The sequence below is a fragment of the Convolutriloba macropyga genome, chromosome 12 (genome assembly GCF_964194025.1).
Source record: "Convolutriloba macropyga chromosome 12, txConMacr16.3, whole genome shotgun sequence".
In the NCBI taxonomy this organism is placed as follows: Eukaryota; Metazoa; Xenacoelomorpha; order Acoela; family Convolutidae; genus Convolutriloba; species Convolutriloba macropyga.
Genome location: NC_134479.1, coordinates 52,832,932 through 52,859,931, shown reverse-complemented (window position 1 = coordinate 52,859,931; position 27,000 = coordinate 52,832,932). Strand labels below are relative to the sequence as shown.

Below are 27,000 nucleotides of genomic sequence, written 5' to 3'. Positions count from 1 at the left end.
AGAATATCTATTAAATTTCAAAATGTCTTTTTCAAAGCTAGGAGCAAATGGCGGTTGAAAATGGTACCCATTGTTTAACTTACCTTCACGCCCTTTTGTGCCTTAATTTGAAAATCAATGAACTCACACTCAAAATTGGCTTATATTGCATTCAAAGGGATAATTTTTTGTCTAATATGTAAAAGAGTTCAGAGAACATTGCGCAAACGCACAAAAACCAAAAAAAATGTTACTAATTTAAACAAATCGATATCTTTGTATAAACGGCACAATATAAACACTAACGAATATTCCATTGAACAATGAAGTTGAAGCATAGCAACCAAGATTTATTCCCAAGAGACAAGTGGGAGCTTGCGTTGGTAAAGCTAGCTGAAACTAAAGGAAGGCCTCACCTATCTGATTAATCAAAAACTGAGCATAGTTGATAGCGGAAAATAAAGGATCTCAATATAAGTAAACACCGTCGATTTTATTGGAATTTAATCTAAATTAAAGCCCTTAATTATTGAGTGAAAAAGTCGTTATTTTGATTTTCCGGTAGTTTAAAGCAGGAAAAATCTCTTTCAGTTTCAATTCAAACGTGAAAGACTTCTTTCACTCTTAGTTTAAACGCCAGAACAAACCAACCTTACAAAAATGTAATCAAAAACATAGCTACCAGATTGCCAGAAAAAAGCTACGCTAGCTTTGCAAACCTCTAATTGCAAAATAAATGAAAAGATAGCGACCAAAAATAAGAACAAAACGGTTTTTCTATTAACTGTAATTGATCTAGATTATGTAATAGAAAACTAACAGGTAAAAATTGAAATAAAAGTCAGAACTTATCAACAATGCCAAAACCAAAAGAATTAGAAATCGAGCTCAAAAACCATTTACAAAAAAACAAAAACTGCAAGAAACAGCTGGAAACTTCAATTGGCGGAAAAAATGTCTTAACTCTGCTTTAAAACTCTGAGCTTAAGAACTTTGACACCTTCAACCTATTTGATTTTTCACTTCATATAATGCATTAACTCAAACTCTAAGATCAGCCCTTCACACCATGGACTTCGAACTTATGTCTCAACAACAGTTTCGGCGAATCGAAGGAGCCCCAGGAGCACTTGATACACCAAGAGCGCTACCTGTTTATCCCGTTTTTGAGGACGAAACGACTTCGTGTGAGAGCAAGTGATCTAGATTTCTGAACAGATCATGAAAAAAGGAGCAACTGATTAGAAATCATAGCGCGCGATCTATAAGTAACGTTCATTTGCAGCAATTAATCATTTTTATCGGAAAACTATAATTCGAAATTTTTTTAAGATTCCTGAGAAATTAACCAGCGCATACAATACGAACACGAGCATGTATAATCAATTCATGTATGAAATGAAACAAATTGAAATTAAAGAGTGACTTCGGCAAAAAATCAGTTTCCCTTTCAATCAATTTGCTTTCTCTACATTCATCTGAGCTTTCCTACCTTTCTAACAATACAGTAAACATCTTGACAAATTTCGTGAATCATTTCCATACGTAAACATTTGATCTTTGGTCGAATCCAGCCAAAAGGGCTATTTGGGGATGGAACACATACTTCTCCGACATGACTTCATTTCCACCAATTTTCAAAACTCCTTCTTGCAAATACTTCCAGGACAATTTTGACCGATCGGGAGTCGAATTCTCACTTAAGCGACGCGTTTTACGAGTAACGTTGAAAACTTTTCTGTCTTTGGCGGAGATGGAAAAAGCGTACAATTTATTCGCGTCTCTTGAATTTGGCAAAGTTCCTGTGAAAACCAAGTTTTCATTTCTGGGGTGCCACAGAGCATTTTGTTTTAAATTCAAATGCTGCAATTTTTGATCGCCTTTGCCGACTTTAACTCGTTTGATTGGTTTGGTTCTTTCGTTAAACACTTGAACAGAGTCGTAAATTCTGACAATTCCATCAGAACAAGGAGTTAAAATCCTTCCTCCTGTAATAGGACTAAAGCTTGCCCCTCGAGGAGCAGACCCTTCCAATTTCAAGCTGGATCCTTGATTCCTGGTGGGGTAGCGCAGGTCCCACACGCGAGCTTGGGTCATATCGGACGTCGCAACATAAGGCATGGAAGGATGCGCGCTCACCGATCTAAACAAAGATCTATTTTTTCGAAGAAAAGATTGAAATCTATTTTTAAGTATAGAACAATCTAGGAGAACAATCTAGTCACTCTTAAAATCTTAAACCTTAGAGGGCATCAACACTTAGCCATGTAAAACAATTAATTGGGTCGAAAGTTGAGACGAGAAAATAATATCAAGGCCAATTGACTTTTGACCAATGAATTTGACACACTTTTAAGGGACAAAAACAAGATTTAAGGAAAAAAGAATGATTCAATTTTTCGCCGCTTAAAATTATTATTCTACTCGCAATTTAACAAAGGAAACAACCGTGGCAACAAACCAATTCGATAAAACAAGAGGGTAGGTCCTCTCACCAGAAGATTAATCTGTGATCTAGGATTCTAGAAAGCAGTCACAATCAATAAAAAGCTACTCAAATCAAGAACAAGAGGCACCAGACGAAAAAACATCCTATAGGTACATCAGCAGCTATGACAAAACGGACTATAGCATTGATTGTGTAAACAAAACAGCGAAAAAGAGGTTTTGATAATCGGCTACGGAACCATATTTGGTGAGGCTCCGCCTCTCATTCCACACAAAGACCTGTAGTCAGGTCAACAAGAACATCATTCCGAATTGTAACGTAGTGACCCTATGCCAGTCAAGATAATTTTTGATACGTTACAGAGTTTTAACCAGGTCAGAAGCAGCAGTTTCGAAAGGTCTCTATACAGACTGAGGTTACCTTAGGGATCAAGGTAATATCTTCGGCACAGTAGATGCTTGGTCAGAATGGATAGAAACCTTGCCAGTAGGAAATGGAACATCAAACAAAAGCAATATTTGATATATTAGATAGGCCAAAACGTTAGTAACAAGCAACGGTCTAAATTTTTCACCAAGACCTAAAATAGTGTTGTGAATCCCTCGGGCTTCACATATACGCACCTATCATACAAGCTCTTACAGAATTGTTGAGAGAACTTTTCGAACACGCTATATAAGCTTGAATATAAATAACTCTGCAGGAAATGTCGTTTGCAGGGCTTCAATGCAAAACTCCAAAATTCGGGGCAAAAATTGTTTGAAAATACCGCTGTTACGTACATAAAGAATTCCAGCAGTCACATATTTGGATAAGTGTGAACCAATCTTCTTCAAATCGACATAGTACCAATAATTCCAGTTGCCATAACTATCCGCAGACGATTGAATACTTCATTCATTCAGCGAGAAATCAAGCAAGACAGTGCTCCGCAGCGAGAACAAAAACTGTACAGCTGGAACCTGGTGCTATCAAGGCAAACTCTAAATATCAGCAACTTACTGACCAACAAGCCGATAAGAGTACGGACAAAACCCACGTAGTGCCACCTAGTACCAATATGAGGGTTCAACAACTGATCGAGAACAACTTAAATGGGCCAGGAGAACATTCACCAGGAATAAGAAACTACCCGAACGATTTGGAGAAGTTATCCCCACAAACTTGCTGAAAAAGGAGGAAATAAGTCATATATCCCGAAGTCTGGAACTTAGAGTTAAGATCAGAAATTCGATACAAAACAATCAATTTTACCCGATGTCAGAGAAAAAATATTGAATAAAAAACATAGCCGGTAGGTTACCGCAAAAAAGCCGCGATAGACGCTTGTGGCCTTCCATGGAATTGAAACAACTATAGAAATAAGATAGACAGATTAACCACCAGTCCTTTAATAGACCACTAGACTGTTTGGGTTTGATTCGGGCTGTCAATTTTATGAGACGCATACGCTCTAAAAGGACAAAGTTCTAAAAGAACTTTATCCAAAATTAATAATCAAAATCAAAAACTCAAGACTCTAATACTAAAGAATTAGGGTATCTCCGTCTGGATCTTAGCTGCACACTATTGACCTTTAACTAGTAAATTTTCATAAAATTCAAAGTCCATTAAGTGAGTTTAGAAGTCATTTTTTTTAATGAGGTGAGTCACGCAATTGACCTAAAAGCAAAACAAATGACGTCACGCTCACACATTTTAACTGCAAAGCAGTAAAAGTTACTGAAAGTCGCAAGAATCATCGATGGAGACGACGAATTAAAAAATTCACGATCCCCAATAATAGCCGCTATCGCTTCGCGGCTGTTAAAATTGACTTCTAATATGAACCGAATTGTTGCCTCGAAATTGTTCTTAAAAAAACTTATCAGTGTACATACATCATATGTTTCGAAGAAACATTCGACCTCCCACGAATAGTTATGATCAACCAGTCCTCCCTGTATATATGGACAACGCTTACTGTGGTAGGGAGAACAATGTTAAAGTGCAAAAATGCACTAGTATTTGTTGTATACGGCAAGGGGAAAACGTGTTCAAACCTAAGGTGTAAATTAAATCAATATGAGTTATTCCATATCTAGACTCATCTGCAAATTCTCATATTGATACGAAATACTCATTTTTTGCGCATTTAGGCTATTTTAAATGCAATTATTAAATTGAATAACTCTTCTTACTCGTGATTGCCGACAAAAAAATCTTATTTCTTACAAAATATTTGCTAAAAGTGTTCGATCGGTTTTCTGCCAGCTTGACCACTCACATGTTCGCTCATTTTGGCTACTGGTTCTAAGGACGTCAAAAATCTGAGAATTTGTGATAGTCTTGTTCAATTTAGTTTCCTTCTCTATTTTATTGTTTTTATTTGGCTTCGATTGATCTAAAAGACACCTGTACAGGTCACTTCGTAGTCTTCTCCAGAAATCATTGGTTGTCGAGAGAGCTCAACCCTTATTTGCCCAGAGTTGTATCAATTTTAACGAATCAAATTTAAGCTGAATTCGACGAGTATACATACCTGACAGACTTGCGATTCCTGCCATGCAAAATCGTTTGACATGAAGAAGTCACGGGTTGTCTTGGGTCCACAATCATCAGGCGACCTTATTCAATGCGGATCTTTTCGTATGACAAAAATGCATAATATTTTGAGCATAATTCAGTGAGTGTTATATACAGATATGTAGGCAGTTGACTCCGTCCCACAAGGAAAAAGGATTTATTCTGCCCCCCCCCCCCCCCTCCCAGCGTTTTTACGCCCCCAGTTACACATTATATTTTGTTATATAGCACGTTACTATGTAAAAAAAAACAGCAGGTGCGCCTGGGGGCGTAAAAAATATAAGCCCACTAAGCTGGGGGGGGGCAACAGAATATATCCGAAAAAAATGAATTTCATGCATTGCACACAATAATGTAAGTAAACAGATAAAAACAAATATCACAACCAAATCCCCCCTCTCGTTGTAAAATCATTAAGTCGATAGCTGAGCCTATAAAACACATTTAAGGGCTCTGTTTGCTGACCATTTGACATTTCGATTACATATGCTTATATTGGATCGTTTCTGTTTGAGCCCCCCCCCCCCCCCCGCTTAGTGGGTGCATTTTATTTTCGCACCCCTCAGACGCTTATTTTCACATAATGATTTACTATGTAATTGCACGTGTTCTGTAACTGGGGATTGCATAACGTACTGGGGGGACAAACGGAAAAGATCCTTTAAATAATACAGTGGGGGTTAAGGAAACAGTTCCCATTTTAAGAGGGAAAGAGATCAGAGATCACCACAGTTAAAAATATGATCAAAGTGCAAAAAAAACATAAAACTAAGCGTCAAAAAGATCCGCGCACCTTGAGGTGCACCCACGCAAATGACTCCTTCACTTTGCAGGAAGTCAAAAGAGTTGTAGCTGTTGGCTGACATCCACTCTTTATTAATCAGGAAAAAATTATTGCCCACAGCATTTCTTAGTTTTATTAAAAAATCATAGAAAAAATCCAGCTGAGTTTCGAAAAAAAAAATCAATAAAGCATATCATGGAAGATCAGCAAAGTGCGTTCGCACAAAAGTTTTTGACTAATAGTTGATGACAACTTAAAAACGTAATATCTTTTACATGCAGATAGAGGACTATAACTTCGACAGATATTATTTGAAACAAAATCCTGCTACTGCACGAAATAGGTTACCAGTAGCTCTGGAGTGTTTTCCAGTCTGCTTGCTGTCCAAATTAATATTGCCTTATGTTAAGAAAAAAATATTTAAAAAGATTTTCTCTCGAACTTTTTCAGCTTTGCGGTGTGATCAGATTTAAAACGAAAGAACGTCAGACGACGAAACACAAACATAACGGACTAACGTCAGGCAAATTGTTCTCAAACAACCGGCGAGCAGTTGGCTTTGTCAGTAGCTATCCACGGTTTAATGAGGCTAGCTATAGTTTAAATGAAGGGGCGTGAGGTGAGCGCAGCGGGGGTGCACCTAAGTGGGGGGCAGGGGCAACGGTGGGAGGGGTCTAGGGCTGCACGGGGCCATTACAGCCTGAACGATGTGCAGGGGTGGGGATTGGGGGGAGGTGGAGTGAGGGGGGTGATGGGGAGGGGTTTGTGTGTGCGTGTGGGGGGTCAACTTCCAAGAACCGCCCTCACACCATAAGTATAAGGAGTCGCATACCTGGAGACTAGTGAACTGAAAGGCTCTAAGAGCACTTAATGCCCACTGGGCGCTAACTGTTTATCACGTTTTTGAGAACGAAAAGTCAAATGGGTCAGACAAAAAATCGATCTCGCCAAAAATTGCATAAAAACCAACAAGACTAATATAATTGATACAAACTTCGTTCGAGAGCAATTAAAAAGAAAAAACAGTTTGATAAAATTTTACAATGTCAAAACAATTTTAAATGTTTAACAGGAAATTTCAAAAACACAGAAAACGTTATACGTCATCCAAATGTTACCTTCACATTTTGGATCGATTTCAAATCATGGGTTTCAAATGGTAGTTAAATTAGAGGCTTAATTAACTCTAAAATCCATCTATCTAGAAGCAGCACCCATAAGTTATGATTACGTGACTCTGCTTGAGGTCAAGGACAACTTCTGGCGTTTATCGAGAACCACAGAGCGGTTCAAGATATAAGTCAGAATTTTAAAGTGACTTCAAATGGAGTCACCTAACCATGCTTAAAACACGAAACGCGCACGTTTTAAAACGACGAAAGTCAACTTATGGCTAAGTAGCTTCTGGCACTGCAGACTTTCGGCATTTTAATATGTGCACGTGATTGTTTTAATGTTAATTAAGTTACAGATTACCGACGAAAATCAGAATTTAAAAAGAACGCCATCGAAAAAAAGGTCACGTTTGTATAACACATAACACTCGCTGAACAAAGTTCTCTTGAATGCCCAAAAGCCTCTAGTGCTAAAAGTTAAAACTTCTTACTTAGCCAGAAGTTGACTTCAGTTGACTTTCGTCATTTTAAAACGTGCGCGTTTCGTGTTTTAAGCATGGTTAAGCGACTCTGCAGAAGTCACTTCGAAATTCTGACTTAATTTCTTGAACCGCTTCGTGGTTTCCGATAAGCGCCAGAAGTTCTCAGTGACTTCAAGCTGAGTCACTTAACCATTACTAAAAACTCTACATTGAACCAGCATATTACCCTACTCAAACTTAGACTGCTATCTTTTAACATCTTCCAAGATTCTTACCGGATTCTAACAAGACCAAACCAAACGCTAGGAACTTTTACAAGATCAGAATTTACTATTGCGAGAGATTTATAAGTTTTACAAGATCAAGGAACTATTCTGCCCCCTCTCCGTGTTTTTACGCCACCTCAACCCCACCTCCATTATATGACACGTTGCTAGGTATAATTACAGCACGTGCGCTGGGGGCGTGAAAATTATATGCCCACTAAACCGGAGGGGGGAAGAATAGATACAATATAGGCGTGTTCCTGCCTATTACATTGATGACCTTCAAAACAACATTTCTTATAAAATGGGCATTAATTACGCGAGTCCAACACTCTGTCCCTCTCTAGTTCTCCACAAACTGTACTGTAGAGGAAGCTGTTCAAATCAACACATTTCAGAACTCCTTCATGGTCCAACGTGAACAATTTAGAATGATTAACTGGCGAAAATTTGAGACATCGAATTGCAGAAAGGTGAAGTTTGCAGCCGAAGAAACTCGTTGGCTGTTGTGGCAAAACATGAGGCAATTGGGTCCACTGAAAGCTTTCTTTCCAAGGCAACAGTGATCTAATTTTAGTTTTTTTACATTTTTTTAATTTTTTTTATACAAATTGTACTGGGTGTTCATACCATTCGTGGTAATAGAGAGGAGCGCGTGTGCATTGATTGTACTAAGATTGAGTTGTGCTTGATTTAATCGAAAGTCAGGATCAACCGGGATTCTGAACATTTTCGTTTCTGAGCGGATAACAAAAATTATAATTGCCCCCCCCCCCCTCCTCCTCCTACCCCCGGTAGGTTAGGATCCACGATAATTGATATTTTCACATCTTACCGAAAAAAAACTAATTGTAATGTATGGTCAGGTTACACCTCTACATTTCATTTCCCTAAACAATCATTAATTTGTTCACTCGTGATAATGAAATCAAAAAATTTGTTCAAGGCGATTGAGAAAAATGATCTTTCAAAAAATGGTTTATAGAGACTTGAGGATCACGGGACTGAATTCCTCAAAAAACTGGACCCCAGAGGTCTTAGCACCAAATATCTGGTCTTCATGGCTTGAAACTAGTACCTCTAACATTCTCATTAAATGATTATTAAGAATTCCATCGTTTTGGACAACATCTGACAAAGCAAAATCAAGCTACCCAAACCCGGTTTAAAAGAAAAAATCAAAAAAATGAGATCAAAACTGCCTAAAAAACACTCAAACCTATACAAACACTTTTACTGTCTCAACTTTTTGTTTATACCAATGTTTATACGGAAAAAATTGCTGGCGCTATAATCAAGAAACAAAAAAATCTCTCGAAATGCAAAGTAAACCGACAATTTAAAAAAATTGACAATAATAACAAGACAAAGCTGATAGATTGTGCGAAAATAACTGCAAGTGCTCTGAAGAGTTGCAATTTACAAACAAAACACTGAACACAAAGATTAACGCGATATTTAAAACAAACAAACATGATTACCGTCTATTTAAGCGCTGTAAAAACCCGGCTTTAAAGCTAAGTTGGTTCGCAAAAACGCTTGTCATTCACCTATAATTAAGCTTTTCGCAGAACTAAATTTTAAATTACAGTACGCATAATCATTTTGACTGGTAATGTTACGTATTGAAAACACTCAAATCATTAGAAAAGATGCATCAAAAACAAAAATCTGTTTTTTTATAAAATAGAAATGCAGAGAAATTCGAGACACAGATTTGAAAGCTTTTGATCATCAGCAGCTGTGTTTTAATTATCATCGACAGCTACTATTGTTTATCTTAATATCAAGACAATTGTTGAAAATTTTTTACTTCAGAAGATCAACTTCGTTTAATTTATCTCTGCCAATTTTCAAATGATTCAGAAAAATGATAGTACGTACTGTAATTCAAAATTTAGTTCTGAGGAAAATTTAATTATATGTGAATTCCAAGCCTTTTTGCAAACAATCTTAGTTATAAAGCAGGGTTTTGGCATCGCCAAATTTGACGGTTGTGATAATTTTTTGTTTTAAATATTGCGTCAAACTTTGCGTTTTTTGTTTGCAAATTGCAACTCTACAGTGCATTTGAAGGTGTCTTTGCACAAATTTAATTTTGTCGCCAGATAATAGCTTCAGCAAGTTTTGGGTATAAACATTGGTACAAAAAAATTATGGGCAGTAAGAATTTTTGTACAGGTTTGAATATTTTATTTTCTACGTAACATTTCTCTGCATTTCGAACTTACATAGAGTCGTTAAACAGCACAGCACATCTTTATATTTGACCTCAAATACAAAATGCGAACAAATTGCCATATATTTTTGTAACGCGTATAAAACAACCATTGCAGCTGTTCACCAGTTAAGCCAAGAAAGTCCTTGCCAATTGCAAAGTTAAGTAATGTTGGACGCTAACACGTACAACTTAAGTAGGATCTCGAACTTATTGAAAATTATTTCTCAGTAAACTATAGCAGCAATTGTTAAGAACTCTCTGCCCAAACAGAAAAAGTTTCTGTCATGAAACGTGTGAGGCAAAACCTTAATCAAAACTGAGTCAGATTATCTAAAAAAGCATTACATTATTTGAAGTAAAAACAATCTACAGGTCAGCGCTTGAACTTGATTTGTTGCAGTAAATTGCTAATTGCTATTAACTATGATAAAACTCCGCTTTATTCAGAAAAGTACAAAAAAATCATGTCAGGTGATGATATGAGGCGAAAATTCGAGATTTCGCGAAAACAAATTTCGGTGCAAATAAGTATATTTTCAAGTAAATTTTTTTGTGACAATTAGGCGGACAATACATAAAACATCTGAAAGATACTTGACGCTATAAACGAATTAAGTACTCTTAACATTAGTATGTAAAAATAAGTTTATAATGTACATGGAAAATAACTATTTTTCAAACTTTTACAACATTTCTACCCAGAGATTAATTACAGGTGGCATGCAGAAAGCAAAATTAAACTGGCTCAAAATTGTTCTTGTAATTTTTGCTAGGCCCAATTGATAATCAGAACAAAAACAACAGGGTGAACTCAATGTCCGTTGAGTAATAAGACATAGAGAATGAATAACAGCTGTGATGAAATAAAATAATAGTAACCAAGAGTTAAAAACCAGCAACAGAAAAAATAATATACTGGAACACAGACAGTAGAAATCTGAAAAAATACACATAGTTAAAACCCGATTCGGGGGACAAAAAGTCAAATGATCAGCAAAAAAAAGTCAGACAAAAATTCAAATGATCAGACGAAAGGTCAGACAAAAGTCATCACGCAGAGAACCTCACAAAAATACCAAAAGGCCCAAACAATTTTGGCGGACGAGAGCAATTAATAAGCTTATCGGCGAATCTTTTACGTCAAAACATAGAAAAGAACAATATTACCCGGTGAAGATCTTAGGAGTCTTTGACCTTATCCAACACAAAAATTTCAAAAATATTGGTCCACACTTCAACCGCCGTAGACGTTTATGAAGAAAGATTGTAACAGCTCTTCATCACCATGGAAATTCGAGAACTGCTAGGATTAATTCTTACATTTTTTCAAAAAAAAGACTGAAGATTTTTGCTAGCGTTTATAATTTCACGTTGTACCTTAAACTACGTGTATAAGAAACTATTTCAATCACCCCATACTTTGTCAGCTTGACTGATATCAAGAAATTGAAGAGTTCCGCCCGAACAGCCCATCGCCAACAAAAGTTTTGAGTTACTGGGATGAAAATTAATATCAAATATGCTCTCGTTTTCATCCAAACCCATTTTGATAGTTTGAAATTTCAACTTTGATAAATTTCGAACTACGTCAACAGCTGCAATGCTTTTTCGGGTCTCAAAATTTACAAACTCATCTGTTAAGAAGCAGCCGAGATTTTCTTTAAATTGATCGAAATTCGTTCTTGAGCCAGTCCGACGCAGATTGCCACCGGCAACTTCTGAGATTCGAATTTTGAGGTGCGGGGGTGGACGATCTATAATTTCTGTCGCAACGAGAGGGGGACTTTCTCTTCTTAACCGCTTCGACTCCCGTTTCGGTAAGTTGAGATGCAATTCTTTTCTGACCAGCACTCTCTTTGGCGGTTTTGGTGCCAAAACCGAAGTTTGCGATGTTAAATTGATTTCTTCTAGAAACTTCTGATTGTCTGCCAGATTTTTCAGTCTCATTTGTTCCAAAAGTGACAATTTTTCGGATGGTTTTGCAAAATACTTGGGCTCTTTTTTCTTAACTGTGCTAGCTGAATTCTCCGCATTCTCGTTTTCAGTTGTTAAATTATTTTTTGAGTGTTTGACTAATTTTAAGCCCGCACCTATTTCAGCTTCATTTGAAGGGCAACGGGATGTTGATAGTTTTTCAAAGCAATTATCGTCATTCGGCTGATTTGATTTTTGAACCGAAGATTGAGAAGTTACCGTCGCATTAATTGAGCTCACTTTACTTTTAACCGATTCGCCTTTCGGAGCATCGGTTTCGTGAGAATTGTTATCTTCAGCAATTTCTAGCTCTGAATTGCACACTTCGTTGCTTTTAGATGCTCTTTTAGTTGTCTCAGAAGCATTAGATGATCTAAGTTTATTTCGGAAAGCATACTTTGAATTAATGACCTCTGATTGATAGCTTTTTCTTTTCTCATAATGGCTGCCCATCAAACGTGATAAATTTGGCGCCGATGTTTTTCTCAATTCTTTCCGCTCCATAGAAAAATTCAAACCGACGTCAAAAACAGGCAATTTTCCCCTAATTTTATCACAAACTTCTACATTTTTGACACTACTTTCTACACCACTAAAACTATCTGATAACGCCGAATCACTAGTTATAACTTTTTGGTTAATACAAACAGCCCCTTCAATCCGACCTGAGCCCAAAATGGACTGTTGTTTTTTGATTCCTGCATCCTCGCTTTGTTCAGATCTCTTTTTAAAGCGGTCTGAGGCAGCTGATTTGTCGCATGAAGTAATGACGTCATAATCAGTGTTTCTACTTTCGGTGAAAACATCCGTCGATTTGAGACATCTAGGCTTACTTTTCGCCATTTTCAGCGCGATCTCATTTTGCACTGTTTGGTCCAGACCAACAGAATCATAATCAGAATCAATTTCGCTTGTTAAATCAACACATTCAACTTGATTGCTTGAACTGGACCGTGTCGCAACTGTTCGGGTTAGCGAACTTTGCTTTGGGTTCCGAGATAAACAGCAACTCGGTTCAGAAAATTTTCGTCCATGTTTGGTTGTTGTAAATTTTCTCGCTTTCATATCTAAAGCTCGAAAAATGGCACTGTTTTTCTGATATAAATAACATGAATTTACTTGACATAAACTGCACATCGAAAAACGCTTGTTAACAAAACTGAACGCTTCATTTGCAAAATTTCATGGCAAACTGCCTGTTTTTGAAGTTCATTTTCGGATGTCTTCCGTGTCCCCCAGAACGTGCACCACCCCCCCCCCCCCAAGTTTCAGAACGCGTGCCATTACATCATCATACAACAATGTTGCTTGTGTGCTCGATGGTGCAAATAATATGCACCCACTAAGCTTGCACAAACGGAAAAGATCCGCATTCTCAGTACTTTTCCAACTTCAATTCACACAACTTTTGTACGAATAGACTGAAAGTCGCTAGAATTACACTTTCTCTAAATTTTAGAAAAATGACAACAGTTCTTACAGAAAAGATCTGGATAGAAGTTTGCCAGTTTTCCGTTAACAGCACCTAAGTTTAGTCCCACGTAAAATCTGTTCAACTTGATCATAACGCTCTTATAATCAAAATACAGACACTAAAAATGATGAAGCATGGCCAATTGTAACACATTTCACGTACGTTCAAGTAACTGCAGCTAACGGAGAAATGGTAAACTTCTATCCGGATTTTTTTTCCAGAAGTATTCTTGCCGCTTTTTAAAAACTAGAGCGAAAACTCGGTTCGTTTATTGGAATCAATTTTCGGTTCGTTTATTGAACGAACCGAAAATTCATTCGGTTCGTTTATTGAAATCTTCAATTCGTTTATTGAAATCTTAAGAGAAATGGCATTTGGAATGGTTTTGTAAATACACTTCAAAAACAACTAACTTACCACGTATTTTTGCAATTAGCACGCCTACTTTCGTTAACGAGTTTTAAGCGTCAACCTATATTTTGCCGAAGATGGACAAAAATTAGACCAAATTTAAGCAATTCTATCACGTTTGATTCAAAGTTAGATAAATTATAATTACCCCTAAACAATAGAAAGAGAAAACACACGAATTACGTGTAAATTTGTGACAACTTTCTTTTTACTCTAAAGGTTCGACAGAATTTGTCCACTTCCCGTTGAATGTCTGGTAAGTTACTATGGCATTTGATCTCAAAATCACATGTATTTAAGATTACTAGCGAAGTGGAGCAGAGGTGAAAAAAGTACTCCCAAACTCTTGCTAAAAATGGGTTAATTCCTTGTTAAATATTGACCTCGTACTTCGATACTTCATAAAATAGGGTGTAATTAAATTTTTATGTTCAGCGTATAATGAATATTACCACACGGTTGTTATCGCCACCGAGAAGTTATCAAACTCCGAGGCGAAGCCGAGGTGTTATGATAACTTCGAGGGCGATAACAACCGTGTGGTAATTTTTTTAATCAACACCAGTTGCGATCATTTTTGTTTTTTAGACTACAAGTTTATCAAACTGTCTTTATCATTCGACTAAGAGTTTATCACCACTCTTATCAACACTGTTTTCTTAGTAACAGTGGCGATAAAAGAGTGTGATAAACTCGTAGTCTAATGCTGAAGTGTTTTTCCAGTGACAATCGGGCATTAAAATTTATTACACTGGCAGTTTATTTAACTGCTATTATCGCAACAGATGCTGATTAAAGGTATTTATTTGCCACTATTTCTGAACAAATTTTTTGTTGGGATATATTTTGGCACATAATCTGTGAATTTTAAACTGTTGAACAAAACTGCCAAACTAAACCATTTTTTAATCGGCAGAAGCTGAAAACAGCATTTTAAATAGTTCATTTTAAGAAATTGATTCCAAAATCTCTACTATTATCAGAGGATTTTAAATAAAGAGCGGACAGACAAATCTTTTCATACAAACAAAGTTTTTTTGAGTCGCTTTGTTAATAAAATCAGAAGCCATCATGCTTCTGTTAAAAACGAGTTGTCGATTAAATTTGAGATGGCAATAATAATCGCTAGGTAATGGTCTTAATCAACTCTAGTTTCAATTGCAACGACTACATGACTTCCAGCTAACGATATGTAGATTAGGCTAAGAAGTCCTGCCACTCTCCAGATGCCAATAATGGCAATAAAGGGTAGGGACCTTCTTAGAAAAATTCCAAAATCAGTGTCATTGTTTGCGGTTGTCTATTATTCAGCGCGCGTAAAAAATTAAATCTAAGTAATAGTTCGAGATCTACTTTTGCTTGAACAAATTGATTAGTGTACAGTTGCGACGGGCGAAGCCGAGTTGAAACGAAGCCCAGTACTAATAAATGAGGCATCAAAATTAAGTAGTTCTCTAACTGTTTTAGACCCGCTATCTATAAAGGCGGAATGGAGTCACTTCTAAAGGAGATCTTTGGATAACGTCTGAGAAAAACAGTTGAAGAAAACTGCTCTAAACAAAAAAAATTGAAACCACGAAGTTTTATAGCGCACTCAAAACGAAGTGACTTCGAAATCTCAACTTTTTCAAAAGAGAAGAATCAAGGGTTTTTTTCCACATCATAGGAATCTCATTTTTTCGACAAAGACTTCAAGCTCTTGAATAGAATTTGGACGCCTGATTTGAAAAACATTAAGTCAAAGGACGCTTAAGACTGAAAAGTACAATTGGTTTGTTGTTTTCGTTTAACCCTGTGCAACATCAGAACACACTACGTGAAAGGGCGATTTTTTGCCGGGCAAATTGACCAAAGTATCACAAGAAAATCTAGACTAATTTGCTTTTTATATTTGGATCATCTCACTTTTTTCTTGGCAAATTGTTATGTTTGCCAAATTTATGGAAATAATCGGTCGTCAGTTAAAACAGATCCAGTTCCCTATTGTTGATTTTACCGGGAAGAAGAACTTGGAAGCAAACGCCCACGAAAAGCCAAACTAAGCATCGGAAGTTAACAGTATTATTACAAAAATGCCAACTTGACATTGTGAAGATTTACAAACTTAACTAAAGTAACAAAGTTCTGTTCCAAAATATTTTATGTACTCTTCTTAGAGTACTCCTCTTAGAGGATGTCAAAGTTATTAGAGTACTCAGACAACCGTTTTATTGAACAACTGATAAATTTTGTATATATAGGTGGTCACAAGTTAGAACATAAATCTATCCAAAATAATGACACCGAGTAATTGGTTAAATATTTTGGATAGATAACAAACCATGAAATAACCACTTCGCCAGAGCAATCTCTCCAAAATAAACCTAAATTACGCAAAATTGCTCTAAAAAGCGGCTGATATATTTAACTTTTCGTAAATTCATTTTTGGGGTCTTTCCCATTATAGACCCCCATGAAATTATAGCCCCCCCCCCCATTATGGTATTTTTGCCATGATTGGGGGGCTAGAGGACATCTGACCACTAAGCTGGGGGGGGGGGGGGGGGGTGGGGTAAAATGGGAAAGACCCCATTTTGTACGATTGACTATCAGTGTGATATCCCTGTCTGTAGAGATACAAGTCGTGTCACAAATCCACTTAGAATTAGTTGAATGGATTCGAGGTGCGAATCCAAGTTTTACTGAGTTGTGGGATTACTACTTTTAGATTTACTTAGCAATCGTGCTGCGATCGCAGACAAAATTAATGAAGGTGGAATTCCTCCTCAAATCCGATAGGATCGCGATTAGTGTGAAACAGAGTAGATTGAATGCAACTGAATTCAGTAATAAGATTCTAGAGAGTGAATAAATAATCAAAAGTGGGAGATATCAACAAAACTGAAAAGTTGACTTATTAGTCGGCGGTAAATTAAATATATGTGAAATATGACCTTTAGTCTGACAAGGGCAAACTTAAATTAATATAGTACTCAGTAATGAAACATGAACTCAATATGGTACAACCGTACCACATATCCTCTGCTCGAGAGAAAATTTTTAAACTGCAACAGTGTAAAAATTTCGAATAATATTAACATATGTACTGGCTAGTATAAATAGTAACTGCAAATAAATGATGACAGAGCAATGGAAATGAGGAGCTTAAATTTAGAGAATAAATTCAATGGAAACTCTCAACATTTGCTTTAAAGCACAAACAGAAAACATAAACTAAGGCACAATCGAGGTGCGAATCCACGAAAGTAATAACATTTAGAATATTGATACAAATGCAGCATCAAATGCAACTGAAGAACTTGAGACACAAACGCAAATTAAAAGTGATCATTAATGCAAAATGAGCGCAGAAGTGATAACAATCCATATTAAAATTAAGAATGATGGATTATTGAATTTTAGAAACACAAGCAACAATTAACAAATTGAACATAATTGTTTGAAGTTTAAATTTGATTCTCCTCGTCAAAGACGCTCATACTGATTTCTCTGGTATATTCCTCATAGTCATAGCTTTCGGGTGACCATGTTCCAACAGGAGGGCTGGGACTGCTGGGAGTAATGGGACAGCTGGGAGTGCTGGAGGACTCACTACTTGGAGCTCATAATAGGTCGCCGGTGCAGGAGGTTGAGCCGCCTCTTCTTGGAGTACTGTCGCGATTACTGGATTATCAGGCTTTTGCTTCTTATGTGCAGGAGCGGCAGAGTCATCGCTAACTGAGCACACAGAACTTTCAAAACCGAAATATTCGGGGGCGCGTCGGGTTCTTTTATTTCGGGACGTTGAAGGTGAGGCTGCGGAAGATGTTGCTGACGACGCAGCAACAGAAGAAGCATTCGATGTATTAAGAGTTGTAGAAGTAGTTCTAGAACGTTTGCCTCCTACTTGGGGCTTTTTTGGTTTTCGCGACGCCATCGCTTTTGAAATATTGCTATTCGCGGACGAGACTCCCGAGACCGCGTCTGATTGGGTCGGGCGGTGGCGAATTTTGATTTCCCCACGGCATTTCTTTTTAAGCTCTTTGGTGTGCTGCGAAATCTTTTCCTCCGTGGTTTTTTCATAGGGGAGAGGGCGGCGCTTTGCATACTCCCAAAGATCTGTGTTGCGTTCTGCGCGAGTTCCAAATTTGGCGATATCACTATTTCGTACGCAAACTTCGGGTACACCAGGTTCTTTAAAGACTGTGGTAGTATCAGATGTTCGTACTACTGTACTACCAGGTGCTAGAGTCTCCCATAATCCTCGAAGGTCCCGTTTTGATCGCTTCGTTACTTTGTGGGCCAATTTGAGATCAAGTGACTTATCTGTCCGAGGAATGGGGTTGTTTAATTTAGGATGCACAATAAAACGGGAAATGGACTTATTGTGATCCCCATTGTAGCGACGTCCCGCATCCACTTGCGCTTTCTGCATTGCCTCTTCAATGAGGATATCGCTACGATCGCCTGTGACCCAACCGTTTTCGTCAAGGTAGTCTTCTACTGGGACGGTATCAGCATCTAAATAGTGATGAAAAATATCTTCATATGAAAGATTAGACTTTGGGACTGTACTTATATTACTTAGTGGCGTGTTTGGCTTTCTTCCAAAATGTGCTTGGAAAGGTGTTACGTTTGTTGTCTTTTGTTTGCAAATACGTAATTGATAGACTATTGACTTTATTGCTTCTTTAATTGTGAATGATTGGTTTCTATTATCTAATTTCATGCCGCTTGAGCGTCTTTTAATTGTTTGTATCAAACGCTCTACTAATCCTATAGCTCTATGGTCATGGACAGGGGCAGTGAGTATGTTAATGTTATGTTGTTTACAGGAAGTTTTTACTTTGTTACCAATTAAACAACGTGCTTGATCTAGTCTAATATTTCGGGGTACACCATGTATGTGAATGTAGTCATCTAAAAATTTAAGAACATTTGGTCCATTAGCTTTCTCAAATACTTCTACAGTGGGAAATTTGGAAAAACGATCAATACATGCAAGAATATAAATATCTTGATCTTTTTCATTTGTAATGGGTCCTCCAAAATCAATAGACGCCGGAACAACGGGCTTAGGGTTCTTACCGACATCAGTACAAGGTTTGCACTGAGCCGCCTTGTTGAGAATTTCTCGGTGCATATACGGCCAGAACGCGTACTGCCCGAGTGTTATCATGCCCCAACTACCAGGGTGTGTTAGGTGAAGGCTTTCCAAAACTGCGTCCTGAATGGAATGGGGAATCGCCACCCGTTCGTCTATACAAACGCAACCTGAGCGGACATGTAGATCTCTCCAATAAGAGAACATGTATGGGTTCACTTCCTTACATCTTTGGGGGTCGTTCTGTAGGATGCAATCACGCACCTCTTTAAGGACGGCATCCTTGCTTGTGAGAACAGCCAAGAAGCCTTTTGTAAATAACCGTGTCAAATTATTTCCAAAAACTTCTTCTTTCGACAAGTCCAAGTTTGGTGAATTTTGACCCTCAGTAGACGATCTCGTCGTGTTCACTGCTGAATTCGGGGTAGATTGAAACGTGACTCGGCTGTGTGTAGGGGGAGTTTGTGGGTTGGATGTGGTGTTGTTCATTGTGTGAGTGGAAATTGTATGGATATGTGATGCGTTTGTAAGAATTTCTGAATGAGTCGGGATTGAAGTTAAGTTTACAGTATTATTGGAACTAGGTTGGAATGGTGCTGCGTTTGCAGAATTTTCAAGAAGCAACTGAGTTGTATAACAATTTAAGGCAGAAAGCAAATTGGAATAGTTTGTTAAGCCAGGATGCGAGGCACGTGTGGAATGTGTGTGAGTGACGCTGTTAAAGTGCTGTGATTGGAAGTTTTGTGGTGTGGTATTTACAAAAATTGCAGCAATAGCGTCACGAATGCGGGTAATTGTTGCTACCGCAAATTCATCATATTTGTTTGTAACTTTTGCTTCTTGATTTGGTTGGCGCGAAATGTAGTCTACCAGCCACAATTTTGCACCCGGTATATGTTCGATGTTAAAATCAAAAGGTAAAAGACGATCGATCCAACTTTTTAATCTACTATTGTAGGATTTATTTGATCGGTGTTCTTTCATAATAGAAAGTAGTGCTCGATGATCAGTAATAATTGTGAAGGATTTGCCAAACAAATAATATTTAAAATATTCTACAGACCAAACAACCCCTAACAATTCAAGTTCATTAACACTATATCGTTCCTCGTTTGAGTTGAGGAAACGAGACGCGAATGCAACTGTATGCCAACCTGTAGGTGAACGTTGTTCTAGAGCTGCTCCTAATCCCGCTCTAGAAGCATCGCATTTGATTCGCGTTTCCAGGTGCGGATTATAATGTGTAATTTCTGTTGCATTTGCGACTTTATTTTTAATTGCTTGGAAGTGAGTTTCATGTTCAGTGTTCCAAACAAAATTTGTGTTCTTTTTTAGTAATGGTCGAAGAGGGTGGCACAATTGGGATAGATTAGGAATTAATTTTCCTAAGTAATGAACAGAACCTAAAAAAGATCGTAATTGTTTGAGATTATTAGGTGCTGATAGGGAAGCGATTGCCACTGTTTTTGACTCAAGTGGTGCAATTCCTGATTGACTAAATTTATGTCCTAGCCATTCGATTTTTGTTTTAGCGAAATGACATTTAGGTAAGTTTATTCGTAAATTATCCTCATCTAATTTCTTTAAGCATTTATATACTAATTTTAAGTGATCTTCTTTAGAACCACGGCTAACTACTGTAATGTCATCCAGAAAACAATAGGTATTTTGGAGTCCGACTAAAGTATAGTCCATTACTTTCTGGAATGCTGCCGGCATATCAGTTAATCCGTAGAAACCGGTAACAAAGCGATACGTTCCATTTCTCTCACCGCTAATGATATTGAAGCTACAATGCCGAGCTGTTTCCGGGTCTAATTTGAGTTGACTGTATGCGTACTTCAAATGCAAGGTTGAAAAATATGCTGTTTCTTGTGATGCGGGTGTGTTCAAATTTTGTTGAATCGTGTCAATTAAATTATCAATATTCGGCATTTGGTATTTATTTTTATGGATAGATTTATTTAAAATTTTGGAGTCTAAAGCTAATTTAACTGTTTTGTCGCTTATTACTGTAATTACTATGGTGAAATACAATTTTTATCTGAACAATGGTTTAATTTTATTATGTGTTTTTCGTCAAGTAATTTTTTAAGCTCTATATTCACTAGTGGTTGTAAGTTAATTGGGACTCGTCGTCCTTTTTGGTGTGTAGGTGAAAATTCTTTGTGAAATGTTGATTTTACTGAATGTTTTAAAGATTTACCGATTCGGGTGACGAGTTCTGGAAAATCAAATGCAATCTGTTTCTTGATTAGACATTGGTTTTGATCAATATTTGCAACTTGTTTCAACTGAGTAAGAGAAAAACCTAGCTTTGGAAAAAGATCTCGTCCAATGATAGGTCTGTGACCATCTTCCACCACTGTTACATCAACGCCCGTGGCTATCCAATCATTACATTCGATTGATGTATTGATCACGCCAACAATCTTGATTATAGCATTAGAGAAAGTTTTCAAACCATGTATTTTCGGCGACTGTACCCAATAGCTTTCATTGTATTCGGACACTACTGTGTCTGCTAGACTTTTGTTTACAATAGTACACACACTTCCCGAATCCACCAATGCCTTTGATTTTTTATTCCCGACACAAATTTCTAAATTTACTGGTTCTACCTCACGAACGTTATTTTGAATTGAAATCGCCGCTAAACAATTGTCATCGAAATCATCGTAGTCCGAGTCATAGTTCGCGTCGTAGATGCTCTGCTGCTGTAAAAGTTTATGTATGTTGTTGACTCGATCAGCCGCTGTCACTGAAGTACCGACAGTAGCCGCCTCTGAGATTGAGTCGTCTACATAATTTACTCTGGGTTTGGGTTTAATAGGTTCTTTGGATTTTCGACAAACTTTAGCAAAGTGGTTAGCGATTCCGCAGTTTTTACAGTTCTTGCCACGGGCAGGACATTTCTGTCTATGAGATGGGGACCAACCATAGCCACAATTTGGACAAATTGTTGGCTTGACAAACTGGTTTGTCGACGCTCGTGATCTATTCCACGATCCCTGAACATTATTTATCATCTGACTTGTAATTTCATTTGTAGTTGTCGAAGCTGGAGACCCAGATATTTTCAGTTGATTTTGTATTCCCATTTCAATGTTCATAGCAATTTCAAGAGCTTTTTTAGCCGTTCCTGTTTCTTTTAACAATTCTCTTTGGATTTCGCCATCTTGCATATTAGCTATGAAGACGTCACGAATTATCGACTCCTCGTGGCTTCCCTAATCGCAATTCAAAGATAATTCTTGAAGGCAACCATAGAACTTTTCCACAGGCTCTCCCTTCATTTGCTTTCTAGTGAGAAAAGTATCACCGTCAAATGTGATGTTTCGTTGTTTAGTAAACACTCTATCAAGACTTTCCCAGAGGACCTTTGTTGTTACTCGATCAATTTGTGTATTTGGTTCTTGCTAACCAAATATTCGTCGACCCTCCATTCCCAAACTGAGATACGTTAGGGAGACGGCTTTGTTATCACAATATTTCCAGGGTTTTTCTCCACATAGTATACCTACGAGTTCTATTTTCTGACAATGGTTTAACCACGAGTTCTTCATCTGCTCATTACGGATTCGTCGATCTCGTTCGCTTTGAGCTGTGCTGTTTTCAACGTCGATTTCGTATATGGGCTCTGGTGGTAGAGTAACTTTGTCTGGCGGATCTCAAAGAAGAATATCAATTGAGATGCCTTCTTTAGCCATGATAGCTAAATCAGCATGATCTGCCATCGATCCCATCGCAATGGAGGTTCAAGTGTTGGTTTTTCCCAAAAGGGCGCGATTCCCAGGAGTGCACGTTCTTTAGTTGCTGACTGCGCCATGTGATATCCCTGTCTGTAGAGATACAATTCGTGTCACAAATCCACTTAGAATTAGTTGAATGGATTCGAGGTGCGAATCCAAGTTTTACTGAGTTGTGGGATTACTACTTTTAGATTTACTTAGCAATCGTGCTGCAATTGCAGACAAAATTAATGAAGGTGGAATTCCTCCTCAAATCCGATAGGATCGCGAGTAGTGTAAAACAGAGTAGATTGAATGCAACTGAATTCAGTAAAAAGATTCTAGAGAATGAATAAATAATCAAAAGTGGGAGATATGAAAAAAACTGAAAAGTTGACTTATTAGTCGGCGGTAAATTAAATATATGTGAAATATGACTTTTAGTCTGACAAGGGCAAACTTAAATTAATATAGTACTAAGTAATGAAACATGAACTTAATATGGTACAACCGTACCACAATCAGAGATGCTTAGCAGATCAATTGCTTTCAAGCGACTACATCGGATGGCCGAATATTGACAAAAGATTAAATTTCACTTCCTTATTGCAATTTCAGTTTTTCATTAACTACTCTTGCTCAAAATGCGGTAGCACAAACTAAGCTAAAGGCTATTTCACAGCCATACTTACGATTAAAAAATGTTGCTGTAATCGGAATAGCAGTTTTTGTCATAGCAGCATTAACTCTGTCATTACTAGTGGCGCTGATACCATTGAAATATATATATTTAGAATACACAATTTTCACTCTTATTGTTACGAAAAATTAATTAATTGTTGGAAAACAGTGGAATCCTTTGCGTAAACACGCTCATGAAAACGACCATTTCGTTCAACGGCGGAAAAGCAACGGAACTTTTTTCGAAAATGGATCTTTTCCGTTTGTGCCCCCGAGATTAGTGGGCGCATATTATTTGCACCCCCAGACGAGTCTGCCATATTTTTTTGATAATGATTTACTCTGTGCTGGCAACTGCTCTGTAACCGGGGGGGGGGGGTGCATAACGTACTTGGGGGGACACAAACAGACAAGATCCAAAAAATATTACACAAATACATTTTCTTGACTTCGCGTTTGGGGGACTTCGCAGTAGTAAACCTAGCTCTCTCCCGGACCTGTGTGTCATAACATTTCAGTAATGAATCATAGAATTTCCATTATGAATTCATCATGCACATTTGCAGATTTTCGAAAATTTCAATTTTTCAATGAAAATTATATGAACATAATGAGGAATCAAAACATGATGTTCATTGAAAATTCAATGCAAAAAACCATTCTGAGTTTATTCTGTACATACTGCAAAATAAAAAAAACTCTTAGATTACCATGATTCAGTACTGATTTGAACTTTTACTATTGGATTATGATGAATCAGTACTGAATTACTATGGCACTCGGGTCTGGGCTGGTGATACCAGAGAGCTAGATTGATTATTGAGAGCAATAATGACTGTCGACTTTCTATTACATGATAGATTACTGCGATGATGCACTTCATACTAAAGTTGAATGAGCAATTGTCTGAGTTCAAGATTGGCATGTGTTTTTAACTCTGACATCACGTCAAATCACTGCATTAAATACTCGCCTTTCGCGTCCTTCAAAGGCTCAAAAAGATCGTCGGATCTATTCTGTTCCCCCCCCCCCCGAGGGTTTTTATGACCCCCCCCCCCCCGTTACAAATTGTATGTTGTTATATAGCACGTTACTATGTAAGAAAATACCACGTGCGCCTGGGGGTCATAAAAATTTATGCTTACTAAGCTGGGGGGGGGGGGGGGGGGGGGCAAAACAGAATAGATCCAGATCGTCATATTTGTTAGGCAAAAAACGTAAGAAATTGTAAAACAGATCGTCATATTTGTTAGGCAAAAAACGTAAGAAATTGTAAAAATACCTATATAATTGGTACACAACGTTTTTCAGATAACAAAAACTTTTGGGAAGCAAATATTTATTAAACAGCTTTATACTCTCACAGGGAACAAACTTATTACACTTTAAGAAAACTACTTCAATAAAATCACTCTAAAACCACACAATAAAAGGCACCAAAACCAAGCTAACACTTAGTCAAATATCACAGCTTAAAGTCAGCATAATTAATAGTTATAACTTTTGAAATAGATTATAATTTTAAAATCTTTGAAAGAAAATATTGAAAGTCATTATCTCCAAATACTAATTGTTGTGCTTCTGAAGCCAGCTAAAATTTCTAATTCTGGATGGCAAACATACTTAAAACAACTGATTTCGCCTCCATCGATTTGCAAAATTGGCTCGGTTATTGAACTGTTGGTCAAACCACTTTGCTCAGTTGAATCTGAACTTGTTGATAGGCTAGCTGTTTGCTCACTAGAACCTGAAGTTGTTGACACGTTGCCACTTGTATCGCTTTCGTTTGCACTCAAAGTTAGACTTCTCGTCCGCGACGCACTTGTTGCATTATTGGAAAACAGCTTTAACTTGTTCAAACTGCCGAAATTTCGCGTAGGTCCGACAAAGAATAAGTTATCGTTTCTAGGGTGCCAAAAAGCGGTGTACGTTTCGCCTTCTTTTCTAACTTCGCTTTTGGCAACTTCAAACTTCCGAGCTGGCTCTGTATTAAGAGGCGCAGAAAGATGAGAAAAATCGAAAAACCGCAAACGCCCATCGGAGCAGGCGACTAAAATTTTGTCACCATGGACAGGGTTGAAACTGACAAAACGCGGGATAGAATCTTCCGTGTTCAAAAGGATTCCACTGTTATCTGATAGGTACCGCAGATCCCAAAGACGAACAGAGTTGCAACTTGCGGATACGATGTAAGGCAAGGAAGGATGTGCCGACACGCTCCTTAAAAAAGTTGTACAAAATTCTCCTTTGAAAAGACAAACTTACAACTATCAAATGTTACTCGAAAACTCGAATTAGCAAAGTTTTTTGTGCCTTGTAAAACGCAAAATGGAAAACTATATAATCATTCATTAGATTTTTCGATTTCGTCACCAAATACTGAAAACCCGACTTTAGAATAAGACAAGGTGTTTCATTTGGTAATGATCAAAAATTTCATCATTAAAATATTAAAAAATTGAAAGCCTCAGATTTCAGACTGCCACGAGCTCACCTTGTCGAATAAATAAAGACTCGTTCACGAGTAACAGGTTATCGAAAATCATTTCCACAATTTCAAAAAACGAGCTGAAAATGATGCAAATGTTGCTATTTTAATTCACCTAGCTGGGAACTATTTTGATTGGCTGCTCCTTTTTCATAAGTTACTCCCTTATTTTCTGCAAATAAAAACTTAATTGTTTGGCTTTGTTTGAGTTCCCATACTTATAAAATCTCCACACTTTTGATGAACAAATCCTCTAGTTATTTGGAAAGAATAATTTCTCTAAATAATATGAGTTTTCAGAGAAAATCAGCAAACGATAACTGTAAATAGATAATCCCAAATTTCCGGCTTTATTTCAAATTGTTTTCTTGTTTTCTTAAAGGTCTTCTGAGAGGTAGGTTTCTTGTCTTCTGAAACTATCCCGTGTCATTAGGCCGCAAAACTTACAATTGGCCTTTTTCGGCCAATTTGACAAAATTGTGGACAAATATGACAAAAACCTCATCACATTATATCACTACTCACCACGTTTTTTTGCATTCAATTAGCCTACAGCTAGAATTCTTGGTTTTATTAAAAAATTCTCTAAGACATAGTTCAGAAACTGAATTTTGTAAATTTCCATAATATGAGTAGGTTCAAACCAGCCTTTTGCCTTTTTAATCCGCAAATAGTAAAATCCAGAACTATTGTCTCATTAAAAATCAATTTGGCTTTCTCTGATTTCTTCTTAATTGTTCCGACCCCACTTGTGGGGGGAACTATATACTAAAAAGGGTTTTTCTTGTTCAGACAATTTTGGCCGATCGATATATTCATGGCAGAGAAATGTGAGTGGTGTCATTGAAAAGCTTGTCCAGCGTAGAATTCTAAACAAAAAAGATTTTTTTTTTAATTTCGTTTTTTTGAGGAGTTAACGAGGACTGAAGTTTTGTGTGAACACGAGATATTTTGTTTACGTTTAGTGTAAATTTATTAATTCAAAAAAATTACATATCAGTCACAAACTCAATCAAATTTTAGTTCCCAATAGACGACAGACGATAAGAAGACTAGTTCCTGTCTCATAGGGAAGTTTACTATAAAAAAAATCGACCTCTATTTGAGAGCTCTTTTTTAGAAAACTTTTCATATTTTTTTTTGTTTTCTTGAGTCCCCTAAAGATAAGTCCATTTTCATATCAAGTTTCCGTTAATAACAAACCTGATTTACAGTCTAATGAATCTCAATGAACAAAAATTTTTCGTTATTTTAAATGAAATTTTGATTTTCTTTTTGAGGTTTTACTGAAATTTTC

General features: G+C 37.2%; 3 protein-coding genes across 3 annotated transcripts in view; 1 reads left to right on the top strand and 2 right to left on the bottom strand.

Moving 5' to 3' along the window:
* Window positions 1-27,000, top strand: part of LOC142350263 (uncharacterized) — a 484,377-nt gene that overhangs the window by 141,380 nt on the left and 315,997 nt on the right. The window lies entirely within an intron of this gene.
* Window positions 1,292-13,026, bottom strand: LOC142351192 (uncharacterized). The gene is made up of 5 exons (XM_075403315.1): window positions 11,281-13,026; window positions 7,960-8,143; window positions 5,787-5,864; window positions 4,950-5,034; window positions 1,292-2,122 (listed from the first exon to the last, which is right to left on the bottom strand). Exons 1-5 carry the CDS (start codon window positions 12,970-12,972, stop codon window positions 1,513-1,515), a joined length of 2,649 nt encoding a protein of 882 aa, XP_075259430.1. The 5' UTR covers window positions 12,973-13,026; the 3' UTR covers window positions 1,292-1,512.
* The window catches only part of LOC142351115 (uncharacterized), a 55,862-nt gene continuing 53,381 nt past the window's right edge, over window positions 24,520-27,000 (bottom strand). Inside the window, exon 5 of the mRNA XM_075403204.1 lies at window positions 24,520-25,435. Coding sequence (XP_075259319.1) covers window positions 24,769-25,435 — 667 coding nt within the window. The 3' untranslated portion in view covers window positions 24,520-24,768. The remainder of the gene's footprint in view (window positions 25,436-27,000) is intronic.